Source organism: Rhinolophus ferrumequinum, chromosome 12 (genome assembly GCF_004115265.2).
Source record: "Rhinolophus ferrumequinum isolate MPI-CBG mRhiFer1 chromosome 12, mRhiFer1_v1.p, whole genome shotgun sequence".
NCBI classification, from domain to species: domain Eukaryota; kingdom Metazoa; phylum Chordata; class Mammalia; order Chiroptera; family Rhinolophidae; genus Rhinolophus; species Rhinolophus ferrumequinum.
In genome coordinates this window covers 23,196,087-23,219,010 of record NC_046295.1, presented here as the reverse complement: position 1 = coordinate 23,219,010, position 22,924 = coordinate 23,196,087, and the positions used below count along the sequence as shown (strand labels likewise).

General features: G+C 38.1%; 1 protein-coding gene across 1 annotated transcript in view; it reads right to left on the bottom strand.

Annotated features, from left to right (window-relative positions):
• Positions 1-12,194, bottom strand: part of PSIP1 (PC4 and SRSF1 interacting protein 1) — a 35,343-nt gene extending 23,149 nt beyond the window's left edge. Inside the window, 5 exon segments of the mRNA XM_033122905.1 lie at positions 8,239-8,273; positions 8,275-8,316; positions 11,459-11,515; positions 11,517-11,685; positions 12,092-12,194. Of these exon segments, the coding sequence (XP_032978796.1) occupies positions 8,239-8,273; positions 8,275-8,316; positions 11,459-11,515; positions 11,517-11,531 (149 nt within the window). The 5' untranslated portion in view covers positions 11,532-11,685; positions 12,092-12,194.
• Between the last annotated feature and the right edge of the window lie 10,730 nt (positions 12,195-22,924).

Genomic DNA, 22,924 nt, shown 5'->3' with positions numbered 1-22,924 from the left:
TTAGAACAAAGGATTTAACACAAATTCTCTCCCCAAAACCCTACAAAAACAACTCCTAAGGCCAAAGACTAGAGAGACAATGTCAACAGAGATTTGGAAGCTGGAAAGAAGCCTCAAACAGTTGAATACTAAGCAGCAATGTAGAAAATCAGACAGCACCCTCATTAATAGTTCAAAATTCCCAAAGGGCTCAAAATTGTTGGCATCAGGAAATTCAAGAAAGTGGAAGGTACTTTAAATACTTAATAAAATTACAGAAAAATGTTTTAAATCCTCATACAAGGGGCATTTTTGGACAATGACTCTAAACCTAAAAGCTATTCAAAAGAAGATTGTACCACGATGTTATTTAGTGCATACATGTTTGACACCTTAAATTTCCATGGATTTTTCTTTTCTCAAAACAGGCAATCCTCACTTTGCATGACAGTATGAGACCATAAAAATGACCATGCAAGGCAATCTTAATAAACAATGGGAAAAATTATGATTGTTCCATAACCTTTAAATATTGTCAAACTTTAAACACTCTATTACTGACAGTGTACAAGGAAATAGTAAAACTAAAACTTACTTAGTAGACTGTAATTTAAAGTATTAGACATATTGAGATTTAAAGTGTTTCAGTTGAACAGTGCTTGCCGCCTTCTGATCACATAACCTACGATACAGAGTGAGTGTATTTTCTGTGCCGTGGTCAACTGTCATACTCCTTTCTAAGTCTGATCAGCTTCCAACATTTTATCCTTGGCACTACCTACAGTGTTGTGAAATACCTTCCATGTTTTTTGCTGGCATCACCTCCTCTAAGACATCTTCATGTTATGTATAGAAGGTTAAAAAAATATTCACACATGAAAAGATGCTCAATACCATTAGCTGTCAGTAAAATGTAAATCAAAACCACAATAAGACACTCTCTTCACACCCACTCGGATTAGCTATAATATAAAAGGACAGACAATAACAAGTCTTGGCAAAGACATGGAGAAACTGGAATCCTCACACATTGATGATAGGAATGTAAAATGGTGTCAGCTCATTTGAAAACAGTCTGGCAATTCCCCAAAAGATTAAACAGAGTTACCATACGACCCAGGAATCCCACTACTACAAAAATGCAAACATATCCACATAAAAACATATACAAGTGTTCACAGCAACATTATATGTAATAGCCAAAGGTAAAACTAATCAACTAATCAAAAGTCTATCAACTAATGAATGGATAAATATGATAGATCAATACAAGGCAATATTTGGCAATAAAAAGAAATGAAGTACTATCACATGCTACAATATAGATGAACCTTGGAAACATGCTAAGTGAAAAAAGCCTGTCCTTAAAGACCACATGTTGTATAGTTTCATTTACCTGAAATGCCCAAAAAAGGCAAATAGATTAGTGGTTGTCTAGGGCAAGACAGGAGGGAGAATTGGGGAGAAATGAGGAGTATCTGCTAATGGGTACAGGGATTCTTTTTGGGGTGATGAAAATGTCCTAATTGTGCAAATGGCTATCCTACTATCTGGACATACCGAGGTCTATTGAATTGTACACTTTAAATGAATTGTTTGGCATATGAATTACATCTCAATAAAGCTGTTAAAATATTTTTTCAGTGAATACCACATCCTAGCAAGGAAAAAATGATCCATAATTTTCCAGCTATAGATACCCACTATTTTTCACCACTTTTTAGTTGTGTACTTTATAGTATGTACACATAAATGTAATGTTAACGTATGATACATACTCATCCAGAAATAATTTTTCAAATGAAAATGAACATCTTTTCATGTCTACAATTACTTAACAGCTACATTCTATTTCACTGCATGGCTATCCCAAAATTAATTTGTCTATTGTTGGACCATTTTCTACATCAATTGTAAAGTATGTATTAGGTTGGTGCAAAAGTAATTGTGGTTTGAAAGGTTAAAAACAATTGCAAAAACCGCAATTACTTTTACACCAACCTAATATTATAAAATAATGCAACTGTATGAAACATTGCACAATCTTCATAAATTCTAAGTAGAACAGGTGGGTTAAAGGATCTGCTTAAGACTACAGAGCCCCCTTCATGAGACAAAAAACCATGATGGATAAAAAAAGACTTCTCCTATGTGCTCACCACAAAATAGAAACAATAATTATTGGACATGATGGAGGTATAATACTATGGTGGTGATCATACTGCAATATGTAAATGTATCAAATTATGATGGTAATAATATTGGAATATATTAATACTTACACAATAGTGTATGTCTATTACATTTTAATAAAATAAGTAAGTAACCACACACGGAATACTCCTTGGAGATACAATCCCACAGGATAGGCGAACACGGCCCAGATTAGTTTTCAGACAACCATCATTAGTCTCAAGGCCACAGCCTTATATGGCTGTGGCTGATTCACTTGTCCAAGCACTCCATTTTAAAATGACATACAAATCTCAAAGAAAATACAACAAAAAAATTAACACGTCTCTGGAAAAAAAGGAGTAAAAATGAGAACTCTCCTTTATGTTGTTTTTAAAGTTAACAAATAGATACACATTAATTCAAAGTAAGCTACCCACCAAATTCCCGAGCTGAAAGGAACTTGAAGGTTTACCAAAATCCTCTTTTCCAAGATTAGAAAACTGACGGCCAGAAAGATGAACTGACTCACGCAAGGTCATCCAGCTATTAAGCAGCAGAGCCTAAACTCTGTACATTCCTTAGAAAGGTTGCAGGGTTTCCTTTATCCACTATAATAGTCTGTGAAACATCGACTAATAAAATATTGATGCCATCTCCATAGACAGGTGTATATGAAACTCAGACTTCAAACACCAATGTCAAATCCCTAAGAATCAAGGCTGATGTAAAATACCCTAACGAGATAGCAAATCATGAACAATGGTACAATTATATTTCTGAAACGTTACTCCTTTTCCAAGTGTCTCTTACATGGCATAGTCCTATAGGCTATGTGTTCCTTTATATCCCAATTTTTACAGAATATAAGTATACAGAAAAGCAGCTATTTTTCTAAATTAACTTTTTTGAAAACAGTGTGTATACCCACAAGTACACATATATCCCTCACAAAAGCTCAGTTATCCACACATCGAAAATTCTTCCTTTAAAGCAAACCAGAAGTCACATATAAAAAATGGGAAAGCTTATCAGAGCTGAAGATACAAAACTCAAAACTCATTTAACTTGCTAAATAATATTACCAAACAGAAAGTCCTGTTCTTTAAAAATACTGATTCTAACTTGCTGGTTATTTTCTCCATTATTAAATCACAAAATATGAAATACTTTTATAAATAGATTTTATATTTTACAACAGCGTGCATTCCTTAATAATAGAAAGTGATTCAACAGACAATTGAATATAGATCTACTATGTGCCACGAACCTGCTGGAATAGAGATGAACAAACAGTTCCTCTCATTATGAGGTATAAGCTTTATGAGAAACGATACAAATCCCACACCAACACATGCAGCTTTGGCTAGAGTACAGAAGTCATACAGAAGAACTAATGCAGAATAAAATAAAATCCGACCCTGTGATTCATTCCTTTATTCCATTCTGATAGACAGGTTATAAAAAAAAAAAAAAAAAAACCGCCACCCCCAGTATTTCCCTTCACCTTCACTCCTGAAACTGTACATTAAGCAGGTTTTAAAACAGCCTGTGATGCATGGTTTTAAAATTCCTAGAACTGAGTATCCAAAGTGAGAGCAGTAAGGAGATAAAAGCAGCAAAACCATCTTCATTTAAATTTTCTCAACTTTAGAGAAATAGATAGGCCTAAGTGAAAATATTCCCTCCATTAGCAATGGTGGTAATTAACAAAACTAACTGCATGTATAAAGCAATTTAATAACTCTATTAGTCTTGGAAAAAATAATATGTAACATTATCTTTAATTAATAATAGGTGACATTTATTTAGTGTTTAATACATGCCAGTCTCTGTTACAAGCATTTGTCATATAATATCCTATTTACACACCAAAATACTGAGATGGAATATTATTCCCGTTTTACATATAAGGAAGAAAAGGACACAATGCTAAGTAACTTGCAGCAGGTTATATAGCAGGTAAATGGCAGTCATGATTTAAAAACAGCCTTCTGGGGGCTCAGCTGGTTAGTTCAGTCTGCTCTTAGCAACAAGGTTGCCGGTTGGATCCCCACATGGACCACTGTGAGCCACGCCCTCCACAACTAGATTGAAACAACTGACTTGGAGCTGATGGGTCCTGGAAAAACACACTTAAATAAAAACTAGAAAAAAAGAACAACAAAAAAAAAGCCTTCTGATCCGGTTGGCTTAAACACTATATAAATGTTAGTTAATAGAAAGCAAATTCACAATCAACAAATAATTTTATCTAGGTTATAGAACCTTCAATCTATCACCAAATATTTATTTAACAGCTACTATGTGCCAGGCACTTAAGTAAATGACAACAAACAAGAAAAACAAGGTCCCTGCTCTCCAAGCTCTTCACTTGTGGGTGAAGGAAGGAAAAAGAAAAAAAAAATTCAATCATCATTGCAATAGAGAAAATATGCAATAAAAGGAGGTTGTGAACTAAAATCTAGAACTTAAAAGTCTAAAGGCATTTCCCAAGGGAAAACAAGCAAGGAGAACCTGAGACAAAATAAAGTACATTTATGTAACAGGGAAAAACTATGAGGTGGAAAAGCAATAAGCATAGGCTAGTTCAAATAGGGTCTTATAAACAGCATTTGAGGACAAAATTTGAGGGTTTTGGTTGGAGGCAATATTAATAAGGGAGCCACTGATGATTCATGGATAGGGAAATGACAAGATCTGACGGGAATATTCTGTATCACTTTAACTATGTATGAAGAATGGAAATGGAGACCAGATAGGGTTAAAACACTATTTGCCAAGAGTAGTTGTGGTATGGACTTGAGTTGTACGTAGCAGAGGCGATGGAGAAGCGATGGAGAAGCGTGGACAGATCAGAATGCACTTTAAAGGAAAAGAACAACACTTGCTGGCTGACTAGATGCGGGAGGAAGGGTAAAGACTAACATGTAAACAAAGAGAATGCCAAGACTTTGGGCTCCAGAAAAGCACTAGGTCCATGTCAGTCTCATGTACTAAGAATCTGCGTTGAAGATGTTCGTTTTAACATACCTACTAGTATATGGTCACAGTTGTTTACCTTTATTGTCTAATATTCAAAACTTGATTGCTGGGTGAATTTACTGTGAATGTCAAAATATGCTAAGAAAATCCAGATGTTTTCATAAAAAAGTTGGGCCAGCCCGGTGGCGGCTGGAGCACCGAGCTCCTAACGCCGAGGTTGCCAGTTCAATTCCCACGAGCCAGTGAGCTGCGCCCTCTACAGCTAAGATTGTGAACAACAGCTCTCCCTGGAGCTGGGCGGCGGTGAACAGCCGGAGGTTGGCGTAAGCTGCCCGCGTGCTGCCATGTGCGGCTGGTGGCCAATGTGAGTGGCCTGCAGCCATCGTGAGCGGCCAGCAGCCGGCGAGAACTGCAGTGAGCTGCTGTGAGCGGCCTACCGACGAGTGGCGACCGACTGCCTGGGGGGGTGGGCAAGGCTCGTCATACCAGCAGGGGCCAGGGAGCTGTGTCCTACACAACTAGACTGAGAAACAACAGGCTTGAACCGGAGTGGAAGAGGGGGGAAAAAATTACACAAGGGTTCTCTCTAAATACACAATAAATATATCTTTATAAGTCAGTTATGAATAAGCAGTTTTCTAAGTTGCCATTTTATGTTCTAACTACATCTGTTAATTACATCTCCTTAACTAGAGGCTGTTAGAATAAACTCCCATTTATGCAAAATCCAAACTGAAAGGTTCAAATAACCACCCTCCCAACTGTTGAGGAAGAAAAAGTAAATCAGCAAACATCTAGTTTCTAAAAACTAACCTTAAGTACAAAAAAAGTTAAGTCACCAGACCAACAGATACAGCAGCACTGCCTTTCCAAAGGTAAATGGTCATGTACTGATGAGAACACTAAGGCACAAAACATTACAAGTGCATTTGGAAATGAAAATGTAATATTAGCTTAATTTTACAGTTACATTCTAATTCCTTGAATATATTCTAATTTCTTGAATATTAGTAATTGTCTTCATTAACCCCTTAATACCATTGCTTTATCAACCCAACAAAGATTATTAAGGTTTAGATATCTGGTGGATGATTTAAAATTTAGACACAATGTAAAAATCCTCATTTTCAAATGTTGGGAAAGGTATGATCATTCATCTAAATGTAACATAAGAATGAACTATGTGTTCTATAAAATGATAAGGAGATACATATATATTCTGTCACGTTGCAGAAAAATCAAGTTTAAAGAATTCTGAACTGTAAAACAAAATTCTAAGATATATCTACTCGAATTATTCTAATACAGTAAACTTCACATGCATCAGAATCATCTAGAAGGCTTGTTAGACTGCTGGGCCCCCACACCTCAGTTTCTGATCAGTAGATCAAAGGTAGAACCTAAGAATTTGCATGTCTAACTGAAGTTTCCAGGGGATGCTGGTGCAGTCTGACCTGGTACTACACTCTGACAACTTATTCCAATACACAGCACACAAATACTCTATTAGGATACCTTCCCCTAATAAATTTATGGAAGTTTTTGAAATGGTAGGTTATCCCATGAAATGAGAAAATCACCATTCCTTACAAAATTATTTCTTATATATAGGATATACCTAAACCCAACTCAGAGTAATTATGGTGAAGGTCAATCCCATTTTTCTCCCCTTTTTCCGCCTCCCGACGCCCCCACTCCGGTTCAAGCCGTTGTTTCTCAATCTAATTGTGTAGGACACAGCTCCCTGGCCCATGCTGGTATTATGAGCCTTGCGCTCCACCTGGCTGAAGCAGTCCGCTCCCCCTGGCTGAAGCAGTCCGTTGCTGGTCAGCTGCTCACAGCAACTCACCGCAGCCAACAGCTGCTCACAGCAACTCACCGCAGCCAACAGCTGCTCACAGCAGCCCAGCTCCAGGGAGAGCCGTTATTCACAATCGTAGCTGTAGAGGGCGCAGCTCACAGGCCCATGTGGAAATCAAACCAGCCACCTAGGCGTTAGGAGTATGGCGCTCCAACCAACCGGTGGGCCAGCCCCACAAAACTTTATTTTAAAGAAAATAATTATGTGGCATTTCATGATACCATTAATATGAAATGTCCAGAATTGGCAAATCCAGCAGACAGTAAACTAGTGGTGTCTACGGCTGGGGAGTAGGGAATGGAGAATGACGGCTAAACAGTATGCAAGTAAATATACTAAAATCCACTGAATTACACACTTTTAACAAGTGAACTTCCTGACATAAATTACATCTCAATAAAACTGTAAAAAGAAATTATAGGCAAGTTCACATAGTAGCTAAGCAACATTAAAACAATGTTGCCATTGTAGACTCTTAGGAATACATAATTATAACTAGAATACTAACAGCTTTGTTTCTCTTGGTCTCAGGTAAACAAGCTGACCTTACCAAAATTACTGCAAACTCTAAAACTGAGTCCAAAAATCAGAGAGATTATATACTACTGGTAAGGCTATTAAAGTATGTAGGATATTATTTTCCAAAATGAATGAGATAGCCCGTAGAGTAATCCTATACACTTAGAAGTAATAATTCAATACTCAGCTGCAATTCTTGAAAAATTAATTTGCTTCACCAAATCAGGTTCTCTGCCCACATACTCACCAGGGGCAGCAGAGCAGTCACAGTGGCTCTCAAAACTATATAAATACACAGAGGGAACTATGCAGATTTTTCATCTTTCCCACAATATATCATTTACTATAACAAAGCCTAAAATAAGATGCCAGAGGTTGTCCTTATGAAAAAGCACTTACACTAAATATGAATACTACATGACTTAAAATTTTCCTTAACATACTTTTATCCATCAGTCATTCTAGTTGCTGAGAGGATCCTTACGTACCTTTCTTTATGATTAAGGAAATCTCTCTTCCAATAAAAGTTAAGCCTACAGTGTCTACCCTAAAAATACATCAAAAAGGTAGACAAAGACTTTTTCCAAAGTTCAAAGATGATTTTAAAGTTTCCGATTACTTTACTATTTTCCCTTTGAATTGATCTCTAATTGATTTTCATTTTATGCTCAATGACCCTGTTTAAATTAACTCTGATTTGCCTTTAGAGCTAAAAGACTTACGTCTCGTGAGTTCCAAAAAAGAAAATGGGTAGTTTTGTTTGTGGGTGGCTTTACAGCTCCATCAGGAACTTCATCTACCTAAAAGAAAGATCAGAAAAATTAAAATCTTTTTAAATCATACATACCTCATTACAACAGAATAAAACTGGGAACAAGACATCCAAAAGGGATCTGATATAAAGTGGACCAGTATTACAGTCCATAATCCTTTATCCCTAGCTCTGAAACCCAAGAAATTCTAAAAACCAAGACATTTCTGAAAACTCATTTGGTGGCAAAACCTGGTCTGACAGTGAAGCTATTCCATCATTTCTTTTATCTACTAGTTTTTCTACTATAAAAATGCTGTCTGCAAAAATACTGTGTTAGTTTATCACGTACCAACTCAGGCTCTATCAGGAACAAAACATATGCCCTACGTACCATCATTACCTTTCTAAAATCCCCTAACTCTGAATTTTTAAACACATGACCTTAAGCATTTCAGATAAGGAAGTCTAAACCTGTTCAAATTGTATTTCTGCAGGGAGGCTATACAAATATTGGAGTAATGTAAAAGTAGACATTAGCAAAAGCTTAAAGCAGTATTTCCCAGTCTGAAATACACATTCTAAAAAGATCGTGTAAACTACATGGCTGAATCACATGAGGTTACCTGTTGTTCCTTTTTATTTCTCTTTCAAGCCTTCTAATTAAGTAAGGAAAACAACATCAGGTGTCATGATGTGCAACACATCTGTAATACCTGTTTCTTTCGCTGATCAATAAAGGGAAAGCAGACCTCAGAGTTAAAGCCATCAGAAAGTAGTGTCTTGCCAGGATTTGATAACATTTTTATTTCATTACTGTTTAAACTTCATAATAATATTTATTTTCATTACTTCAAAGACACTTTAATTGAAAAATCAGTTGAGTTTGTTAAGAACGGAGCAGACCATCAGAGGACCCACTTAAATGGGTCCTCTGCATTCATTACCATATTGAAGAAAAGACCATGGGGGTGATCTGACTGGTTGGCAGTGTCAAGATTTCAGGCATCAGTTGAATCATTAGCACCCAACACCCTCAGGGACTTTAATTTCCTCACCTCTCCAATGACTACTTCTCCTGTCATTTCAACTTTGTGAGAAGGTGCCAAGAATTGTGAAAATCCTTAGAGGCTTTAAAGATAAGGCATATATTCTGTCAACCCAGTTCATATGCTTCTTTATGTTAGCAAACAGCTATAAAAGTTTGTGCAAATGTCTAGCACCTACACAATTTAATAAATGTTAGGGAATTTTCTAAAGTTGACATTAAAAATGATTAGTACTGGTACAGACTTATATGATATGTGCAAGACTTAAAAATTAATCAAGTTTGGAATATTTAGACATAAAATGTTAAAATCAAAACAGGAACAATGGTTGTCACCTTCACAACTGAGATCTTAAATACATACGCTAAACTCTCTAGAACGAAGACTTACAATTTGTGAGATTGGAGATAGAGGAAGAATATAATTCTTGAACATAGATAATATATCAAAATCAAATTCAATCAATTATAAGAAATAAGGAGAAAAGGAAAAAGACAAACATCCCATTCCAATACAAATGAACTGTTAAATATAGAACTTGTTAAAAAAGGAAAATACTCTGGCCCTTTTAAGGCTACTTTATTTTGCTTTTATCAGCATGAACTCTTAGTCACCTAACATACTGAAGTATGTGGGGAGGATGATTTGGAAGAAAAGTAGGTAATTTTTTAAATATTTTCATTTGGCTTTTAACTGCATAGTGGCACAGAAATCTGAATATATAGATGTATCTCATTACCTCAGATTTTACAACACTTCAAAATAAATAAGGGTGCTAAAACCATGAGAAAAGTATCTTGGAGGGGCCTTAAACTTGCCAAGTTTTCCTATCTCTAAACATGAAATAGTGTTTTGTAAGTGCATGACTATGTACTAAAGTACTGTGGGGAGATATAAAGAAATTCAGTCTATGTTTACTGCCCTCAAGATCCTTACAATCTATTTGAAGTCAAGGCATGCACACGAGTTAAACAGGTTATCATAAAGGAAATATATGAGAGGATCAAATATATAGACAAGAATTATGATTAAGGATTGTTCCAGTTAAGAATCTACTAAAAAGGTATCCTTGATACACTGGGTGGAAAAAATTTTCCACATTGGGGAAGGAAACCTATAAACCTGAGTCTGTAAAAAGCTGGATGGGAAAAGTCAAGAAACACTGAACATTTCATATTTGGATAGCACTCAGCAACTTACTCCAGGATTCTCTGTACCCAATAGGTATATTTCCTCCAGCTAATATAATTTTAATTATCTTTAAGAAATACACTCCTCAAAGAATAAATTAGTGGGAATTACAACTTTAGAATACCACATGTTTATATTTAAGGATTTTGAGCTTACTAATCTAATGAATCTCAACTTTTTTTTTTTAAGTTCCATCACTATCTTAGAGCCTAAATCTTACCATAAGCTAATGAAAAGATCTTTTCATTAGTGAAAATGGCGCTAGATATTTAGAGTCACAATTCCTAAATGTTACAAAAAATCCCGAGTTCTTAATCACCTCTCTGTAGCACTAGATATGCAACCAGGAATCTGCCTCTACTCCTCCTTTTGCCCACTGGAAAAAAAAAAAGAGGTAAAACAACTTCTTCAAGGTCATAAGGCAAGCTTCACGGATAAAATCGTGAAAATAAATTTTCTAGACTTTCCATGATGCTAACTTAATGTACAACTTTCATTGACTATCTAGTCCTAAATCTATTAAACAAGCAAATCCAGGCCTCTCAACTGTGAAATATGAAAAAATACTATACCTACAAATCCAATTTAATCACTTATCTCTACCTCTTTGAATCCAAGAGTTTGCACAGATTTCATTGATACTATCTATTTTACTCAACATTAAAATGTCAATGTTACATTAATTTTTAAACAAAATCCATACTGATTATTTCCCCCTACAATGAAACATTAACTGGCATTCCATTAAAATATTTGTTAAGAAACCTACCGGAGACTGTCAAAAACAAACTGTAGGGACATACCGAAGTATGCAGAAACACCTGGATTTTTACAATTACGTGGGAAAGCGAGGGGGAGAAAGGACACGAGAAAAAAAATTACGAAAAGGGGTAGGATGGAGGCCTCTAAGGAAGGTAGCACCGCTACATGCGAAGGCTAAAAATCACTTACTCGAGCTGGCCAATGGGGATAACCTTTCATCTTGGCGAAGATGAGGTCTCCAGGTTTTGAAATCGCGAGTCATGTTTCGCTAGGGGCGATTGCCGGGGGTACGAAGCCCAGGGAGGAGGTGCGGCGGTAGGGACGGCAGGGGGGGGGGATGAAGGCGGACGAACAGGAGCCGAGGCTCTGGGGGCGGGCAGCAGCACCGGAGGATGCCTCGGGGTGTCCCGACGCGCCTGCGAGGGAGAGCACCGAGGACTGTTAAAGCTAAGAAACCCGAAGGGAGGGGCCTACGGGGAGGAACGGGGGAGGGGAGGACCGCGGAGGGGAGGACGAGAGGGGGGGGGTGGGAGAGTGAGGGGAGAGCCGCCTCCCGCTCCTCCCCCGCGAGTGCGCGGCCTCCGCAGCCCCAAAGCTACACCTCCAGGCTTCAGCAGGTCCACGGCTCTACGACCAAAAAGACGCCACCACCTGAGGCAGAGATGCTTCTCTGCCCCGAATTCCCTTTCTCCCGCCCCATCTTTCCTCTGGCTTTTTCCCCGGGCTTAAGCCCCAGAGGGAGGGGTCTGCAGGAGAGAAAAAAGGATGGCAAAAGAAAGGGGAGCGTTCCCCTCCATCCACCCACGACCTCTCCCCCGCAACCTGCTTCTCGATGGTTGCAGCCCCAGGCTGCCACTCAGCTCCCGGGCGGGCCGCAGCCACTTCCCCGCTACAGCCAGGAGCGAGGCCACGAGGGGGGCGGGGCGAAGCAACGCCGCCCGCTCACCTGCCGGGGCAGCGGGCGCTGAGGCTGCAGTGGCGGGCCGGCCGCCTCTGCCCGCGTCCACGCAAGCCACCTGCGCCACCAGCTGCCGCAGAGGCGGTCTCAACGGCTCCAAATTGCAACCGCCGCCGCCACAGCCGGCCGCCGTCCCTGCGCTGCTCCCGCGCGGCTCCCGCTCGGCGCCCGCTAGCCCTAGGGCGAGACAAACTGCTCGCCGAGGAAGGGGCACAACGCAGCACCCGCGTAAGGTGTGTGGCTCCGAAGCAGAACTACAGAAGACCCTAGAGCCTCCAGTTCGCTTTTGCCTACTATTTACAGCCAAATGGAGGGAGAGACGGATACGAAGGAAAAAGGAGGTTGCGAAAATAGATACTATCGCTGCAGCTCCCCCCTGCGGCTTGCGGAGTGGTGGAGCCCGGCCCGCCCCGCTGGCAGCTCTTCGTGTGTGTATTTTGTATGTGTACTGTATGTAAAAGGCGGGGAGGGAGGAAACGATTGTTGTGCACGGGTTTGGGGGCGGGTATCCTGGCCTCCAGCCCTTGGTTGTATGTTAGGGAGAACCTGGCAGCCTAAGCTGCATGTTCTTGCATCGTTTCCCAGGGTGGGGAGGCTTTAATGCTGCACTTGCGCTGTTTGCACCATCCAAAAAAGAACTGTACAAAAACCCATAGATGAAATCGGAGCATGAGGCGGTTGCAGGGTGTGCAGCTTGTAGGCCTGTTACACTTCGCTGAATGGGCCTTGCAGGCAACTTTTCCTTGAAATTGTCATATATGAGAGACTCCATTTCTTTTAAATTTAGAGCACCAAGAACTGTTAAGAAAATGCAATCCTAACGAATGCAAAATGTGATGGGTAGAAAACAATGACAGGAAAGCATAGCCTTTTATTTAGATAGGATGTGGGTTTGGGCCCTAAGTAAATTTTAGCTGCCATCTAAATTTTATTTCCCTACTATTTCCCTACTAGAATGGCAGCTGGTAAGTGGTAGTGTAGAAATGTTACTAAACCAAACATGTCTTATTTATTTAAATACCCTTCAAGGGATTTCTAAAGTCATTTTATTTTTTGGTCCTTTAGCTGATACGTTTTTTATTATGTTGACAGCAATAGGCCAAGCCTTCTGGTGTGAATTGATATTTTAATATTTTTATTGCACCAGAACTACATCACCAGAATTGTCTAATTGTAACCATTAACATTCACCCAAGTTGCCAATAAATGTAGTAAATAAGGTATTTTGAAAATTGATAAAAATTAATCTTAAATTTTGTTTCATCATTCATTGAACCCCCCCAAAAAAGTAGCTACTCCGAGTCAGGCACTCTTAGGTGCTGGGCATACAACCATGAACAGCATTTGAAAGAGAATGAAAATACGAAAAAAGCATAAGAATATAAATATATAAATAGTATGCAGCGCATACTCCTTTAATGAAGGACTCATAACTAGGAATAAAAGAAAAAGCTTTTAGTGGGTAAACATGGAGAATAATTTTTTGAAGGAGATACACATGCCTTTAAAAGGAAAGACATTCCCAATGCATATTGTCCTGCAAGGAGTTCAAAGAGTAAATCATACCTCAGCAACATGCAGAGGATCCAAGTGGTGCAAAAAGAGAAACTGAGTGCAAGGGAGAGGGAAGGGTTGGAGAAATGTTTTGAAACTTCTCATCCTGACTTTGAGTTTGATAAAAGGTATATTTGGGAGCTACTATAGTTGCTGAGCAAGTAAGGGGTAAACATGATTCTTTTAAAAGTTACTGTTTGATACAAAGTAGATGACAGTAGAAAGAGCCTGTAGGTTATGATTGTACGCCCTGCGTGACCCATTTCTGGATGAGACTGGTGACTGAAAAGGCAAGGAAGAGCACAGTTGAGTACACAAAGAAATAATTGTCAGGTGTTTGTCATAAATCGTGCCCAGGAAAAAGTGAAGAAAGATGTATTGAAGAAAATTCCCAGACACTGAGTAGGAGAGACGGAGGCATCAATCATCCAGCAACCATTTCTTGTGCACCTCCTTTGTTCTAAGCCGGGTAAGGCTTTGTAACCCCAAGCGTGGTCCAGGGCCCAGCAACACCAGCTTCACCTGGGAGCTTGTTAGAAGAAACTCAGCCCCTCCCCAGACCTGCTAAGTCAGAATCTACATTTTAACAAGATCCCCAGGTGATTCTTCCGCATATTTAACTTTAAGAAACTACAGATACCGAGGCTACTACAGAACTACGTATAGGAACTTAAAATCAAGTAGGGAAGACAGACAAAATAGGTAAATTATAAATTATAATTAATATTAAAAGGTAACTATTAGTGTTAAATAATAGTACCAGAAAGGAAAGATGAGTGATAATTGTGATGGGGGCGGTCCTCAGAAAAGAAATGAGAAGTGGAGGTAAGACGGAAAAGTATTGATGTTTTAGTGTTCAAAAAAAAAAAGGCACAAACTTAGCTCTTGCTATCTTTAAGTTTTGGCAATTTCAATTTGATAGTCTGTAGACAATGGTTGATACCCTGTAACAATAAGTCAGGGCAAAACAGGTGGTAGTTTAATCCTCCAGAGAACAAAAGCCCAGGATCCCTGGGAGCAGCAGTTGCAAATGGAAGGGGAGGAGGAGAGGAAGGAGGGTTGGGCTCATCAAAGCCACTTGGATTGCTTTTCTGAACTAGTGATAGGCCATGCTCCTCTCTAGCTGTGTTGATTCACCCCTCCCCCATAGTCAGCCTTCCTCGTGGGGACGCCAGCAAAAGTATAACAAGATAGGGATTAAAGGAGCAATGAGAAAGTTGTAAGAAGAATACAATTTCCAAAACCACTGATGCAAGAGGGAAGGGGCAAGGAGATCTAAATGAATTGAGGCAGGAGCTTGATTTACATTCTCTCATTTAATCTGAGTGTTAGTATCCCCATTTTACAGATGAGAAAAACAGGCTCAAAGTTCAGCAACTTGCCTAGAATCACAGATCCAGTCAAGCGACCAAGGCAACATTCCAGCTAGTCTGTTCTCCAGTTCCCCCTTTTGTGTGATGCCACACCACCTCTAGGTGGAGCAGGGGGCCAAAAGCGCAGCAGGCAGAACAGCTTATAATTAGAAAAAGATGCTGGAAGTAAAAGCAGCCCAGCACTCTTCCACCTTCTGTCTTTGGACTTGAAAGTATTCCCAGCTTCAAATTTCCTAACAACCTCCGTTTACCCCACCCCATTCCCCAGCTTGTCCCCCACCACCAGCCCATTCTGTTTAACTCCTTCTAGTCCTAAAAGACTCAACCCAAAAATCTCTTGGAAAAGCTTCTGTCCTCATCTTACTGTGGCATAATTTCTTATCTACAATCTTACTGACTAGTCTTTAAACTACTTAGAAGCAGGCACTGTTTCTGTGATCAGTTCCTAGCGTTTAGCAGGCATGCAGTGAAATTTTTCTCAATAAATATTTGTTGAATGAAGGGGAGGACGGGGAGGTTGAAGCAGATAAGCCACTTGAGGGTATTTATATTTGTTTTGACTTTGTGGATTTTTCATGTACGGAACCCTTGAAAAAACACTGACATTTTTCATTGACTACAACTACATTCGTTGTAACCATTTTAATGGAAATCATTCTCAATGAGATTTGATACTTATCCCCCAACTTCAGCAATGCTAATCCGTTCCTTCACATCTTTTACATATAATACATCAATCTGCCCTGGAATACACCTTCAAATTATCGGTGTGAACAGTAATTATTGAACTGTTTTCTCATGAGTGATATTTTAAGCCTCATGATGGGAATGTTAACAATATGGGGAAGAAAAAATAAACGCATTAATCAAAGAGCTAATTCAGTCACCGGTGTCATAAATCTGGTCTAGGCCTAGCTCCCCCAGAAATTAATAATCACTTGGAACTTTGGCCCTTAGGAGGGGAAAAATGGAGATGTACTAGTTTGTGAGGCAGCAATTCGATACACTGCTGAGCTGGTTTACCATTGAGGAGAGCTGTTCTCAGACATGATGGGTAAGAGAAGCATTGATGAGGCTTGCCTGGTCATCAGAACAGCTGGAAAGAAGCCGGGCCAGGACGTGATTGGACAGTTGCCTACACTGTGGGCTGTTCCGGTGGGATTTTTTTAACATCACTGCGCTACCTCCCTGTACTCACTTCTCATCTCAGATACTTGATTGGCTTCTGTCTTACATCTCCACGTTCGGTCTCAGTTAAAGCTTCTCTTATCCCACATGTTTGTGAGCCACACTCCTCTTTACTCTTCTGAGTGGTTTTTGGGTGTGTGTGTGTGTGTGTGCCTTTTTTCCTTCCTCATCGTCTTCATATTGTGCCTTGTACGTTCTGTCTCATTATCCTGTGTGTTCTCACTTCCTGGGTTAGGTGCCTGATAGGTGTCGCTTGGAAAATGCAATGATCCCTTGTTCTGGTGAATAGGCCTACTAATAACGATAATTTCTTTAATTATTTGTGTGCCTTTGGTTCTTCCAGGGGCGGAGAAATGACTAGTGATTGCCAAGGGTTAGAAATTGTAAACGGGAGGGGGGTGGGATGACGATAAAGTGGTAGCACTAGGGAGACATTCATGGTGATGGGGTAGTTCTGTATCTTGATTGTGAAAGAGATCGCGGGAATCTGCACATGTGATAAAAATGGCATGGAACTATACATATACAAGTACAATGTCAATTTCCTAGTTTCATCTTTGTATTATAGTTAGTTAAGATGTAACCACTGGGGGAAATGGGTGAAAGGTACACAGGAATGTTAGGTGTTATTTTTTCAGCTTTCTGTGAATCTGCACTTATTTCAAAATAAAAAGTGAAAAAATTTTATATTGAAGAATCAAGGGAAGGGAATTGTTTAAGGCAAGGAAAATCTGCTGTGTTTATAGGTATTAGCAAGTTATTAGGAAAAAGTCTACCAGAGACAGAGAAATACAATATTATGTAGTGTTTTCTCAAGTGTGTGTGTGTGTGTGTGTGTGTATGTTTTAACACGCGGCCTCTACAATGCTTTCATTTCTTCATCTTCATCACCATGACTATCTCTCTGATGCTACCAACTTTATAGTCAGTTCATCCCCCTCCACCTTACGATTCCTGACGCTTGGTAATCACTAATTATTCTCCATCCCTAAAATTTTGTCGTTTCATTCCATTATATATGGAATCATATAGTATGTGACCTTTTCAGATAGGCTTTTTCCACTCACCTTAATAATGCTTTTGAAATCCATCCAAGTTGTTCCCTATATCAATAGTGCATTTCTTTTTATATCTAACTAGATTCCAATGGTATAGATGTACACCATTTGTTTAACCATTAACCTGTTGAAGGATATTTTGGGTGTTTTTAGATTTTTGCTATTACAAATAATACTTCCATGAACATTCATGTACAATTTTTGTGTAGATGTAAGTTTCCATGCATCTGGGATACATACTCAGGAATGCAATTAGCAATACTGGGTTGCATACTTAGTTTTTCAAGAAACTGCAAACTGTGTTCAGAGTGGCTGTACCATTTTATATTCCCACCAACAATGAATGTATTAGAGATCTAGTTATTTTCACACCTTCACCACCATTTGTAATTGCCACTATGTTTTCTTTTCACTGGTCTAGTAGATGTGATATTAAATATCCTTGCATGTGCTTATTTACTATCTGTATGTCATCTTTGGTGAAATGTCTCTTCGTGTCCTTTGCTCATCTTCTAAATGGATCACGTTTTTTTTTTTTTTTTACCATTCAGTTTTGAGCATTCTCTGCATATTTAGATAAGAATCTTTTGTCAGGTAGATTTGTGAATATTTTTCTCCCAATCTATAGCTTGTCTTGTCATCTTCTTGACATGATCTTTCACAGACAAAAGTGATAATTGTGATGAAGTCAATTTATTTTTCTTTTCTAGATTATGTGTTGTGTTTCATGTCTAAAGAATCACCGAGCCCTAGTGTCCAAAGAGTTTTTTCTCCTATGCTTTCTTCTAAAAGTCATATATAGTTTAACATCTTCTATTTAAATCTATGATCCATTTTGGGGTTGTTTGTTTGTTTGGTTTGTTTGTCTTAAATAGGGTAAGGAGTTTAGATGGAAGTTAATTTTTTTGGCCTATGGATATCCAGCACCTTTGCTGAAAAAACTATCCTTATTTCATTGAATTGCTTTTTTACTTTGTCAAAAATCAACTTTGCTGTACTTGAGTGGAGTTATTTCTCTATGTTGTTCAATTGACCATGGTGTCTTCTTTTCTGAGCCACAGTCTTGATTACTGAAGTACTACCACACTGTCTTGATTACCGAAGCTCTGTAATAAATTATAAAACAAGTAGAGTGATTCCTTCCACTTCATTCTTGTTTTCAAAAATTTCTGGCTGTTCTAGTTTCTTGCTTTTCCATAAAATTTTAGACTAAGCTTGTCTATATCTGTTTTTTAAAATCTTCCTGGGATTTATATAGGAATTGTGTCAAACTTACATATTAATTTGGGAGAATTGGTATCTTTACTAGGGTTGCGTCTTCTAATCTATGACACAGTATGTCTCTCCACTAATTCAGAGTATCTTTAATTTCTTTCACTACCATTTGCAGTTTTCAGCATACAAGCCCATATATGGTTTTGTTTAGGTATATAACTAAGTACTGTAATTTTTGGGAACTATTGTAATTTTAATGTCAGGGTCCAGGTGTTCGTTGCTAATATACGAATTGATTTTTGTATGTTTATCTGTATTTGAGACCTTGATGAACTCACTTAATAGTTTTAGGGCGGTTTTTTGTTTTCTGTTTTTTAATAGTTTTCTTGGGATTTTCTACATAAACAATCACATTATCTGCAAATAGGGTCAAAGCACACACTTTATATGATTTCAGTTATTTTATAGTTTTTTTGAGGATTATTTCTGGCCCAGGATGTGGTTCTATCTTGTAATATGTTCTATGGGTGCTTGAAAAGACTTTATGTTCTGCTTTTGTTGGGTGGAATATTTAATAAATGTCCAATTATATCTTGCTGGTGATGGTACTATTGAGTCTTCTATATCCTTCATTATTTTTTTCTTGCCTTGTCCTATCAATTGTTGAGAGAGATGTTTGCAATCTCCAACTATAGTTGTTGTTTTATCTATTTTTTCTTTCAGTTCTATCAGTTCTGCTTCATATATTTTGTACCTCTTGGTTTGGTGTGTTTACATTTATGATTGCTATGGTTTCCTAATGAATGGATCTTTTTATCATTATTTAATGTTTGTCTCTGGTAATCTGTCTTGCTTGGAAATCTAGTTACCAGTGCGGCCAATTAACTCAGTTAGTTAGAGTATTGTGTTAATAATACCAATGGTTGCAGGTTCGATCTCCACATGGGCCACAGTGAGCTGCACCCTCCTTAAAAAGAAAAAAAAATCTAGTTCACCTGTTTAATATAGCTATCCCTTTTTCTTTTAATACATGTTTTCATGATACGACTTTTTCCATCTTTTTCCTAATGTGTTTTATATTTTGAAGTGTGTTTCTTGTAGACAGCAAGATAATTGGGTCATATTTTTAATTCATGCTGCCAATCTCTGTCTTTAATTGGTGTATTTAGACCATTTACATTAATGTAATTATTGATATGTTAGGGCTTAATTCTGGCATTTGATTTTTTTGGTTTTTCCCCCTTTGTTTTCCTTTTCCCTACATTCCTGTATATTATTTGAACTTCTGTTAGAATTCCCTTTTGATTTATCCATAGTGTTTTGAGTGTATTACTTGTATAAAATTTTTCAGTTGTTGCTTTAGTTATTACATTATACATACATACTTATCATAGCCTACTTTGTTGACATAGTACCAGTTTGAGTGAAGTATAGAAACCTTACCTCCCTTCAAGGTCCCTTTAACCTCCCCAATTTATAATATGATTGTCTTAAATATTCCCTACAGTGCAGAATCAATTAGATAGGGTTATCATTTTTTGCTTCAGCCATCAACAAATATTTAGAATACTAAAGGGAAGAAGTAAAGTCTATTATTTACCCGTATTTTTACTCTTTTGGACTGTTCTTTCTTCCCTCCTGAAGTTCCAAGTTTCCTCTTTGTCATGGAGTTAGGACCACACAATTTTTTCCATGGTGTTTGGTTAAAGTAGGTAGTAATTGTCTAAAACTTTCTATCTTGCTAGGCTGCCCCTCTCCTTCTTCATTGGCTAGAGAGAGCAGACTTGGTTTCTTGTGTTTTGTGTCTGTTGTTATTTCCAGTTGCTAGCTTCTCCAGCACCCAACACAACATGTATGAGGCCAAAGAAAACCCATCAGGAAACTCACCTCTGTATCATTCCTTATAGGCTAACCAGGTCATCTCTTTTAATTAGAAAAACAATGCTGTCCCCAAAGTCACACCCAGCAGACTTCCTATTTTTGTCTCACTGGACAGACTTCTGTTACATACGAGTATCCACTCCTACCTGGAAAGTACAAATGAGAAAGGGGTTCTGAATAGGAATTCAGTTAGCCAAATATGATGTCTGACACACATATGCATAATAGCTATGTAATCCATTTGGGTAAATCGTACGTCTCCCTAATTAGTTTGGAAGATCTTTGACAGCCAGTATCTAATGAGAGTCATTTCATACTTCACACCAGATGAATGTCAGGGTCCTCTTAATTTCATGTATTTCTGCTAAAAATAACAAATTCCTTAAATGGGGACTTTAAGCCAAAAATAATTATTTCAGAATTTTTTAATCAGCTCAGTTTCTTCTGAAATTGATAACTTTTTCAGTCAGGGAAGCAGAACCACTACAAGTTACGGGAGAAGAATTCCTTCTTTTTTCTTTTTCTTTTTATAGGAAGTAGACCTTACACAATTGTAGTAGGAACTAGAGAAGTGAAGATCTAAAAGGTATATTAGAAGATTAGAAAGGTAGTAAGTAACTAATGAGTCAAACTGAGAAACCAAGCATGTCCAGCTGCCAAAATAGGTCTGTATAGGGAAGGCTCATGGGGAGATCGAGGGGAAGTTGTGCCTCCGTTCAGCTGCCGCCCTGTGGTTCACCTGCCAAACATCTGGGGCTCTTGTTGGTCAACAGGTTCAGGAGTTGGGGACGAAAAGCCAGCTGAGGATTGGAGGAGAATGAGGACAAGCTGGACCTTTCTGATCCTCTATCTCGGTCTCCTCCTGCATCTAACCACAGTGAACTTAGGGTAATGGCTGCTGCTTTACAGCCACCTTCAATCTGTCACAAATTCTTCATTTGGCCAACTCTAATTTGGAATCCTCCAGGGACGTGGATTTGGGGAAATGTAATCCAGTTTAATCAAGTTGACACAGAGGAAACAACCACACTAAGTAAACTATACAAACGGAAGTTGAATCACTAGCATAGTAAAATGGTTGTATTACCTGGAGGGCTGAGACTATGTCTTGGCCCAAATTTTGTCCCTTTTGTCCTAGCCAATAATGTCATTCTAAATCACCTGTTGTACTCATTGATCTTACTGTGAAAGTTAGTTTTTTCCTCTCTCCCTGGTACCTATCTCCTAGAGGGGAAGAAGAAGTCCCTTTTTTGGATTTAGGCAATAACACCACCAACACCCTGCCCTAGGCAGTCTTGTCTTTTGACTTTACTGCTTTTGTTTGTTTGTTTTTGTTTTGTTTTCCTCTTGGTTCTTATATTCTGTTGGCATTCTTCTCCTGTTTCTTCCCATTCTTGGGTACAATTGTACATACTCTAGTGCATCCAGCTTCTCTCTACCTAAACATGTTTATGAACCATTACTTCTAGCTAGTAGCTTATCATTGAATGAATGTAGTTCTCCTCCATTTTTCCTTTAACTAACCAATATATAGTCAACTGTAGATGTGTATTGAACATCCAAGATATCATCCTACTCACCATAGGAGCTCAAAGTACAAAAATATTTATAAAACAAGAGAAGTAAAATATACCACATAGCAGCAAATAACTTTCAGAATTCAGAGAAGGGTATTGAATTCAGTTTCCTTATGGGAACTTCATTTTACCTTTTCCAATCAAGGCATATTGTATAATACTTCCAGATCTTCATAATATTGCCCTAGTGTTTCATGTTATAAGTTAGCTATAAACAGCAAAATTAGTTGTTTTAGTACATAGAATTTAAGCAATATTAAATAAACAATATGGAAAAAACTATATACATATATTCGTAAAGGAAAATATAAATAATTTTTAAACAATATAAAAATAGAAGAGACACTGATTGTGAAAATACAAACACAGAACTAAGAAAACTAAGCTATAATTTTATTTCCACTGACTATTCAGAAATTATTTTCCTTTTTGCAGGGTTTTAGTGACAATGGACTTCTGGGGCTTAGAATTACATTATTTAGTGTTGCATGCATTCACTCAAGCTTGCTTTTCTCATCATAAAATTTGTAATTTAATGGCATGAGTAAGCAATACTTCATGTTTTAGATCATTCTATCCATATTCAATATCACCACTGATGAATGTCAGAACAATTTTTTGAGGACTATGCAGACATAAAATTTTATCTTTTTAATGCAGATATACATTTCCTCTTTGTATAAAAATTAAATACCGTAAACTTCTCAGATTGTAGCTTTAATTTCACACTAGTGTATAGGAATAGAGAAGGGAAATATGACCATGTTCATTATGAAGTTCAAGTGTAGATTTATACATAGCAAAGGTACGATTGTCCAGCCAGTTACATGGGTGAGGAAGTGGTCATAAAT